Genomic DNA, 10,662 nt, shown 5'->3' with positions numbered 1-10,662 from the left:
CCACAGTGCAGGCCTTGTATTGGACATCCATACAGGCACTTGACTGGTACCCCACTCCCCCACCCCCTTGGTTAAAAACACCCACATTATTCACCATCACCCATCTATATATTTATTTACTTGTCCCAGAGTAGTCTCAGAAAACAATACCTTCATCATTTTCTTAATTTAAAAAATCCTAAAGACAGAGCGAAGCTAATTTTAGCCAAAGATACTTGATAAAATAAATACAGTTATTTACAGTCTTTTAGAGAGAGAATCAGTTCACTTAACCAGGTTTCCAAAGTTGAAATATACATTTAATAAGGGGAGATTTGCCACATTTTTCTTGCACATGAAGTTACTCTACAAGGACCATTCTGGCTGGGCCTTTTTTGTGTAAACACTGCTCTTGTCTTTCGTAGGTGGCTCAAAGGATCTACAGTGAGGAAAGCATCAACAGGTCCATGTCTTCAATCCATAACCTGTGGCATAAATTGGTGGGTAACAATTTTTGTAGTACTACAGCAGTACCACCAGACTCACTACAAAGTGCTATTCACAAACTCCAATTTTGGAATTAATTAAACTTTATAGTAAGTTTATTTGATTTACAAACTGCACTTTTCTAGTAATGTACACTTTTTAGTCCCTATCTCCATTAATTTCAATAGGAGGATGTTGCATTAAAAGTTGTAGGCCATGTGTAGTGCTTGACTTACTACAAAAAAGTGAATTCCTACAAAAATGTAAGTTAATTCCTAGGTGTAAGTAACTACAAAAGCACAGTTTATGAATAGCAAAAAGAAGTAAACTTACTGAGATGTGTAAACTTACTCAAAAGTGTATGTTACCCTTGAGAATCAGGTCCTCTATATTGACGAGCACAGAAAGTTTTCACTGCTGTTGTTTTCAACTTGGGATTCCCCAAGATGAGGATCAGGGAGTTAATGAAGGGATATGGATTACATCCAAATCCAGAAACATATAATTTGTAAGACATTACATCTCCACCATTTTCTGTTAGAACCGTGATCAAAGCAAGGTCGAAGACAATGTAGAGAACCAGCAAGGATAAGGTGGTTTTTGCTGCATTGACATGGGCCTCCAGGCTGGGACCCCCGGTGAATCCTGACATGTGTTGCCGCATCTGTTGGGTGTGTCTGTAGAGAGATGTGAGGATCAGCACAGATGCAATGACTATCACTATCAGAGGCACAACGCATGTTGTGGAAGAAATGAAGATCCTGTTCCAAAGGCTGTTTTCACGAACTGTGCCTCCAAAGGTGGTGTTTGTAGAAGTGGAATTATCTGTATGTTTCTTCCTCATGTACCAAATTCCAGGGAGGTTGATGACTAAAGATGCCAGTACAGAAACCAGGAGCAGCCAGGGAACCATGGCAGACATTCTTATCTTTAGGCGTGTGAAGAGCACATGTGAGAAGTTGACAATTCTGATGCAGTAGAAGACACATAGCCAGGTGTTGATCCAGAAGTTGCAGGAAACAAAGAAGGGAAAAAGCATAAAAAAACTCTTCCAAACACTGTCTCTATTGTATACCTCTTCCCAGAGGAAGCGTATCAGGAAACTTGCTGAGCAACAACTCTGCACAGGAATATTGGTCAACACCACCCCCAGCAGGAGGAGATCACTTGATATTGGCAGGCGTCTACTCCTGGCACATTGAGTCAGGATTACAGCTGCCATAAATGTGTTGGTGGTGAGGCCCATCAAACAGCCAATATTGAGAAAAATCAGGAAAAACAGGTCAAATTGAGACATTCTTGCAAAAGAATGAGTCTAACTGTGCACTTTCCTGCTCTAACTGGAGCCTTGATCGCAAAGAACATGTATTTACCCAATACTACGTTTTCAGACGGAATTTAAAGAAACTGTACCTTTCGTAATATTGGGATATCAGTTCACATGTCCTCCTAGAAACAAAGAAAGTTGAAAATAATGGACCAACAGCTCAATTGTCTATAAGCACTGCTTTGTGTGTTATCGGAGAAGCCCAAAATACCTTCTCTGGCACAGTGAGGGGCAGTCGGCGGAGAGTTTCCGGCACTTGATGGCACTACTGGATGGATCCTATTCAAGGTGGCTATCTAGGTACCAATCTTAACAGAGTCTCCTTTTGAACATCCAAAAAAAGAGGATAGTTTATTAGTTAAGTGGTAAGAATGTCTCTTTTCTTCTGTGTAAGGCTTTCCTCCAAACAGTGCCACTCCTTCATCCTAGGTGCAGGGCTGGTTCCTCTTTAAATGGCATCTTTCAGTAATGTAGTTTACGTCAATAGACAACGAATTTTACTCCATGTCTCCTCCCCTCCTTTGCCTACACCGCTCCTTTGGCTCCTTCCCTGCATCTAGCTGATGCTGCTGGATAGATCTGATTTCAAAATGTATTTTGCAGAAATGAAAGATCATCACATGAGTCAGTTTACATTTGCACAGGTGTTGGTGGGAGAGATGTTAGCAATGGTGCTCTGGATCAACAGCCTATTGAGACCTCATTTATTTACTTATGTTGAAGCCTCATTGTATGATTCTTTATATTAAGGTAAACTGAGGAATCACATCTAGCTGCAGGGTGGGATCTATAGCACCATCACATTCTTCAAGATCTTCTTGCATCAGTAGGTAGTGTTGTCATGTCTTAAACTATCACCTACTTTATGGGTTGATGTGACTTTGACAGTGGATATTACCATCAGGTGACTGTCAAATGCTCAAGTGAGATTTCTAAATCCTACAAGAGAGTTCTTCAATGAGAGTGAAGGACAAGTATGCCCACTTTCCAGGCTACTAGTGCATTTCAAATATATACTTGAGAGACTTGGTGACTTCCATGATTCCACCCAAAAAGTCATGGTATAAGAGGGCATGATCAACATTTCCACTGGTACCAGGTTATGCTAGAACTGTGCACAATAATGTTTACCTAGGTATCATTCTAACAAAACACGTTATAACATTTCCTTAACATTTGGTAACATATTCATACGTAGCTCTATGTTTGGGCGTCTTGAGTTAAATATCCGCATATCAATAAATTGTGCATATAAGTTTGAGGTGAAAAAAGCAGGGACCAGGCAAAAAACATGGGATTTTGCAAAAAGTCAGGTGATTAGCAATAGAAAAGTGAGTAAAGTCGATCATCAGTCCAATATATGGGTAGTCAAAGCACCAGCAAAAGTAGGGCCCCTGACAGTTCATCTCCCAGTTGAGATGCTGTTGTTTTGATACCAAAGGGGATGATGGACGGAGCGCTTGAGCAAAGCAATCACTCACCCCCAGTCAATTTATCTGGGTTTAATCCATCATCATTCTTTAGGTCTCTCAACCACCCCAGTTCAGACATTGCCATATGCAAATCAGTCTCACCCTGTGCCTCATGTGAGCAGTCCAGCGCCGAACTGCCAAGCCATGTCTTCCCTGGACCGGAAACAAGCATCCTAGGACCTGTTTCGGGTTCATAACCCTCATCAGCCAGGCTATCTTGAATGCAGTGGCAAAGTGAGCAAGGGACCCACGTCTGGGCACACCCTGCCAACATAAAGCAAACCAAGTGATACCAAAGGGGATGATGGACGGAGCGATTGAGCAAATCAAACACTCACCCCCAGTCAACTGATCTGGGTGTAATCCATCATCATTCTTTAGCTCACTCCACCACCCCAGTTCAGACATGTTGTCAGACGAAGTCTTCCTCGGAATCTGATGCGATGATATAAGGGCCCACCTCTCGATACCTCCAATTCTGATTGTAATTATTACACAGAATATTGAAGTGATCAAGCGGGGGGAAAAGGGGAGTTGGGAAGGGAACAGCTGGGAGGGAGATCTGAAAAGGAAAAAGTTAGACACACACTAATACCTATTTACTTATATTTCAGTAAGTTTTCCTTAATGCAAGCAGCAATCTAAGCATGGAGTTTTCATGTAAAACTAGATTCACTTCACAAAATTCTGTGGAATAATATCTCAATTAAACCTCTTGCAATTTGACCTTTTATACTAATTATTCTCCAAATGCTTGATATTTCTTTGCACATAAAACATCTGTACTTTTCTGATAAAACTCTCTCAGAAAAAATAACACGATTTACATTATCTTCTGTAAATTGTTCACTGTTAGATAGTATTGGAGAAGTGTGGCTCAATGGCTAGAGCGGCAGACCCTGATGCAGAGGTCTATCCCGGGACCAGGGTTCAATTCCCCGCCTCGGCGGGTCTTGGGCTCAAAAAATTCCACGGACCTGATAATTCTCGCCTCGGTGCCTATTCTAATCATAGAGTCCCACTCTGCAACTCTGGGCAATAGCTTGCTTAATCTCCACAACGGCCCCCACAACGCTAAGGATGCCTGGCCTTCACCCTGGGGGTGCCCAGGAGTGGACGCCTCACAGGGAAAGCCAGGACGGGTTCCACAGCGGTATTCGTACAAGCGCCTTGAGACCCTTGAGGGTAAGTAGTGCGCTATACAAGTATCAATTTACATTTACATTACAATTTACATTTACAGTATCAAAACCTTTTAACTTGTTCACATAGCACGAAACTGTGTATTGCAAAACACTCTAATTTTGTCTTGTTAAAGCTTCATAATCAAGTTACATGTAGAAAACATAAGCAAGAGATTTATCTTGTTTCTGTGCTAAAACAATAACTTTCTATTCGAAATAATATGTTGGGTTTACTTCATACCAAGAACATTGAAGATTTCTAATTCCTTAAATAACATGATATAAAAAACTGAAACAGCGTTTAAATCTTTCTTGTTCTTTAGATTTTGTAAATACAAAAAATAAAAACCTTTTTGTGCATTAAATCGCCTTCATACCTAAAGAGTACGACCTACTCTTAATTATAGGTTCATCTGCAAACTCTGGACCCCAAAGGAAGAAATTCCTCGAAGAAATCCGGTCCAAAACCACCTTCTCAAAGACTGCCGGAGAAGTTACCAACTCAAGAAGCTCCTCCGGAAAGGTCTGCTCCAGCGCGGCACACACGAATCTGCATCAAAGGGTTAAACAGCATACCAAAACACAGAGCCTGCCTGGAATCAACCTCCTTCTCAGAAATCTCCAGAATAGTGAGCACAGATTCTTGGGTGTGGTCACGTACATCAACGTAACCACACCCGCGTAATTTCCCCTGCTTGCGGCGTTGAAATGCGACAGCATGCCAAATTGCACGCATCTCGCGGTACGCGGTTGCCAAAGTGCACGCATCTCGCGTACCCTGCCAAACCTCACTCATCTCGCGTACCCTGCCAAACCTCACTCATCTCGCGGACCATAGGGAATCAATGGAATTTTTAGGGCAAAATACATTTCCAAAGTTTAGCCTGCCCTAGCCCTATAACAAAGCAACCACCAATGTCCAGCAGGGGAAGACCCATGAGTCTTTCCACATAAACGTTTGGGACATGGCCGAAGGCAAATGGGGTGGGCCCTAGACCGCAAGCGCCCCTGGGCCTGACACATGTCCATATGCAAATCAGTCTGACCCTGGCCTCATGGGAACAATCCAGCGCAGAACTGCCAAGCCATGCCTTTCCTGGACCGGAAACAAGCATCCTGGGACCGGTTTCGGGTTCATAACCATCATCAGCCAGTCTATCTTGAATCCAGTGGCAAAGTGAGCAAGGGACCCAAATCTGGGCATACCCTGCCAACCTAGGGCGAACAAAGCGATACCAAAAGGGATGATGGACAGAGGGCTTGAGCATATCAAACACTCACCCCCAGTCAACTGATCTGGGTTTAATCCAGTTTTGACTAGCGCACATTGGTCTGATGATCGACTCTACTGTTCTTGCTTTTCCCTCACCAATCCCCTAACTTTTTGGTCCAAGAGATTTTGCTCTAATTACTTTGAGACAGTCAGTCCGACGGTCAGTGTCCTTAAGAAACTCACAAACGCTTGCCCTCAGTGTCGGAATGTAGAGACTATTAAAGGATTGAATACACCTTGTTTTCAAATACAGAAGTGAAATGCCTATAACATTAGACTTCAACAATAATCCTTTAACTCAACCTGCAGGCTCTCCTTTTGTGTCACTGACACACTTTTTAACTGGAGCACCTTATGTCACTGTGCATTTCGACACCTCTACTAATTGTAATTGAATTACTCCAGTGAAAAATTACTCTTGTGTATTCACTTGATAACAAATATTAATTGTGCTATATCACACCTTTGTTGCTTGATCCCTGCAATGTTTGATTGAATCCTTTTTAACAATTGCATGAACCAATAAATTATATTTGGATATTTAACTCAAGCCTACCCAGTGCCCAGTCCCATATGGGTGGGGTACCATATGTGATGCAAATATACTAAAGGGTTTTCTTCAAGTGAATCCTTGGGAGCCCTTGTTGTTTTGAATTCTGATTCTACAGAAATAATTATTTTGTTTTTCCCTCACTTTATTGGCTCCTGCGATCACAGAAAGCCACTTTGAACAAGAGTTGGCAAGGTGGTGCCTACAGTCCGTGCTTCAGCTTTCATACTGCAGTAGCTTCAGGAGGGACGTGGAATATATCTTGCTCTTTATCAAGATCTAGTAGAGTTGGGTAGATCACCTGTTGCCTCAGATATGTCCCCTCTGTGCTCTGATGGCAGCTGTCTCCTAGACAACGCCCAGAGTTCTTGATGTGCAGTCAGCTACTACCAGTTACTGCTGACATTCTACAAAATCTTGTAAGGTAAAAACTCACTGCCTGAGATTACTTCAGCAGACTGATCATGGTCTGTAACTAGATCATTTAGCAAACTCTGAAAATGGTGTGAATAGGGTATCTGGGTGTGATCTGTGATAACAGAACATTCTAGTATGTTGGGTGCATTCGAGCTACCATGCATGGAGGTATATCGAGAAGAACTGGGGTTTTTGGTACGGTTAGACTTGCCAGGACTAGATGTAATCAATGAAGTATAACAGGAACAGGATATTATTAGGGAAGTCCCTGGGAGGAGAGATCATAAATTAAATAGATGGAGAATGTGCTTTGCAGACTTTATATCATCTCAGGCAGGTGATCCATCTTCCGTTGAATACCAACCAATTGATTTTTAATAGTGTATAAACAGCTTATGCTCTGCTCAGTAGTAAGAGGCTGCAATTGTATTGGAGTTGGGCAGTCACACCTCTTATGTGAATCATGCCTATGGGTGGTTGAGTTCTTCAGTGGAGATTCATGTAGCATGCGTGTGTGGTGGTTTAATCGGAATGTCCTTTCTTGGGGGCTACTGGTTTGGCCATTGCCAGTATTCTGGTCTGTATCAGTGCAGAAATAGCTCTGATCCAGGTAATGATCCAGACTTCCTTGAGATATGCTGGCTTTTTGTTGTCTAGTTCCATCCATTAAGGGGTTGGTGAGCGATCATGAAGGGATGGAAGAGTTGGGGAGGATAACCTAGTGATGTCTTATATGGTAGGTACGTTAGGCAGGGTATCCGTTCTAATGTTCCTTATTTTAGGAGTGTTATACACATATTCGTAGCCTGTACAATAAACACGTTACAAATACAGGGCACAGTACCTCTGTGTAACTGGGACACGTTGGTTGTGCTGTGCCAAAACCTAGAAAATTAGTGGAGTGTGGAAAAAATACAGGGAACTACAAATCCCATGAGTTCTTCGTAATATGATGTTCATGTATGTTTAGAGCCCCGCGGAAGAGGGAATAAAGACAACTTCTGTGGTCAGTGTGGGGCAGAATATTTGTTAGTCGAGCCAATTTCTAAATGTCAGATGAAGCTGCGAGTGCTATTTCTGTAAGGGTGCGGTCTCACCAATCCTCTGTGTTTATACCCACAAGACAATCAATACTGGTGTAACCTACAGCTGCTATGATAAGGCTGAGACTTTGCCCATCAATTTGATTGTGGTAGAACTGTTTTGCGAATTACAAACTGAGAGTTATTTTTATTCAAGGAAGATATGTGAATTCTTTGGGTGTTCTATGGATTACAACTATGCTTCAAGAATACTTATTCTGTCAAATATATCATTGAATTCGGACTGTTGAGAAACTCTTTTTACATGACAAGATGATATGCCATGTATGCTCTTCATTACTTAATCATGTTTTCTAACTGGGTTATATGAGCCCTGTATATTGTTTCATACCCATGATATCTTTTGGTGGGTACTAAAAATATCATCAGTGATATAAGTTAAACTGTGAGGGAAAAGGTAGTTGGAAATATAAAAAGGGTCTTTTCATCTTTCAGCCTTCTCCCCAAAGAAAGGCACCAAAGTCTCCTACTATACAGATATGCTAAATAATATCTGGAATTTATCCTAGAGTGATGTTATTTTCTTTTACAGGTGGTGAAGGAATTATCTGGAGATTTTTATTCTAATTTGTGTAACACTGAGGAACAGCATATATTGCTTTTTCTTTTACAGGTCTCCCTCCTTGTTGTACCTTTTCTATACTTCCCTCGCTTGATCACCTTAAGCTTCTGTGCTTTCATAGAAATTCGGAATTAAGGCGGTCTAGAGGTGGACCAAATGAGCATCGAACCAACTCTGAGGAAAAATCGATCACATGATCCCAACAGGTAGAAACATTTAGGGCCTTCATGGTATCAAACAATGTCATGAAGATACTGAGGTTGACTTGCAAGGAGTCAAACATGATCTTATCATTCTCATACATAGTGATTTGCAGCACATATTTCTGGTTATGGTAAACAGACCTAGCACGATTCTCCCACAAGGGATCTTTGTATCTTTTTGAGTCTCAGAAGAAAAAGCATAGAGTATCGTTCCATAAAGGTATGTCGTAGGTAAACTATGGAATTTTTCAGTGATTAAGGTTTCCGGGCTTGCCAGCAGTAAGATTTCCAGAAGACAAGGATAATTCAGGTCTGTCATCATTTCAAACAAATCCCCTTTGAAATGATCCACAAAGTACTAAGAAGAATCTCCATTAAGGTCATCAAATCCATAGAATTCAAAATCATGTCACTTAGTTAAAGTGTACCAGAGAAACAGCTGTGGAATAAAGAAATATACCCTGAAAAATGCCAGCAACATGGGCATAATGGCAGAAACACAAAGACTGATAAGAAGTTAAATTTGAAATAAAAGAGCACATCAGTGTCATTACAACTAAAAAGGTAATGTGATATATGAAAAAGAAAAACATTTTTCATTTGCCTTTTAATTCTAAAAATGAATTGGGACCAAAATATTGCACTAATGTTTGGCATGTTTTATGGCAATTTATAGATTTAGCATACATGGCCAAATTAAAAAAGCATACAAGTCAGTTTATACATCACTTTATTAGTTTGAAAAAGCAGCCTTTGTACTAAATAACGATAAATAATACACAAAAAATCAAAACTATTTTAACAAATAACTGCTTAATATTTATTCATATAGTGCAATCCAAAAACGAGTATTCATACATGTTCACCATAAAGAAGCCAAAATATATAGTACACAAAATTTAGAATGAACGAACAAACCACCCATGTTTTCTAACAAATGAATGCTAATCCATTGCTCTTAGTGAAAACTATATATAGGCAGATAGAGTGTGAACTATGACTGTCTGGGATGCCCCAAAAGGACCTACTCCCCACATACTGCTCACGTTATGTGTCCCCCAGGTTATAGCAGCTGTCACCTGCAGACTATAACCTCAAATAGAGGGGAGATGACACCAAAAACATTGCTGTGTCAGAGGGCCTTGGAAAGATGAGGCAGTCCCAGTTGTACGGGGCATTGAATGGTAAAACAGCAGGCAGTGATTCTTCACGGGATCGCATAAGCACAGGTAAGTCCACAGTGCAGGCCTTGCATTGGACATCCATACAGGCTCTTGACTGGTACCCCACTCTTCCACCCCCTTGGTTAAAAACACCCACATTATTCACTATCACCCATCTATATATTTATTTACTTGTCCCAGAGTAGTCTCAGAAAACAATACCTTAATCATTTTCTTAATTTAAAAAATCCTAAAGACATAGCGAAGCTAATTTTAGCCAAAGCAACTTGATAAAATAAATACAGTTATTTACAGTCTTTTAGAGAGAGAATCAGTTCACTTAACCAGGTTTCCAAAGTTGAAATATACATTTAATAAGGGGAGATTTGCCACATTTTTCTTGCACATGAAGTTACTCTACAAGGACCATTCTGGCTGGGCCTTTTTTGTGTAAACACTGCTCTTGTCTTTCGTAGGTGGCTCAAAGGATCTACAGTGAGGAAAGCATCAACAGGTCCATGTCTTCAATCCATAACCTGTGGCATAAATTGGTGGGTAACAATTTTTGTAGTACTACAGCAGTACCACCAGACTCACTACAAAGTGCTATTCACAAACTCCACTTTTGTAATTAATTAAACTTTATAGTAAGTTTATTTGATTTACAAACTGCACTTTTCTAGTAATGTACACTTTTTTAGTCCCTATCTCCATTAATTTCAATAGGAGGATGTTGCATTAAAAGTTGTAGGCCATGTGTAGTGCTTGACTTACTAAAAAAATGTAAATTCCTACAAAAATGTAAGTTAATTCCTAGGTGTAAGTAACTACAAAAGCACAGTTTATGAATACCAAAAAGAAGTAAACTTACTGAGATGTGTAAACTTACTCAAAAGTGTAAGTTACCCTTAAGAATCAGGTCCTCTATGTTGACGAGCACAGA

The 10,662-nt window shown here is 40.6% G+C and overlaps 1 protein-coding gene across 1 annotated transcript; it reads right to left on the bottom strand.

Annotated features, from left to right (window-relative positions):
• Positions 1–829: 829 nt before the first annotated feature.
• Positions 830–1,387, bottom strand: LOC147706515 (taste receptor type 2 member 40-like). Its single transcript, XM_086929622.1, has one exon. It carries the CDS (start codon positions 1,385–1,387, stop codon positions 830–832), a length of 558 nt encoding a protein of 185 aa, XP_086785748.1.
• Positions 1,388–10,662: the final 9,275 nt, after the last annotated feature.

This window comes from Lissotriton vulgaris, chromosome 7 (assembly GCF_964263255.1).
Source record: "Lissotriton vulgaris chromosome 7, aLisVul1.2, whole genome shotgun sequence".
Lineage (NCBI taxonomy): Eukaryota > Metazoa > Chordata > Amphibia > Caudata > Salamandridae > Lissotriton > Lissotriton vulgaris.
Note: the sequence above shows the minus strand (reverse complement) of the source record. Positions and strands in the feature narration are given on the sequence as shown.

Coding starts and splice junctions, on each gene's coding strand:
- LOC147706515 (XM_086929622.1), bottom strand. CDS start 1,387: ATGTCTGCCATGGTTCCCTGGCTGCTCCTGGTTTCTGTACTGGCATCT.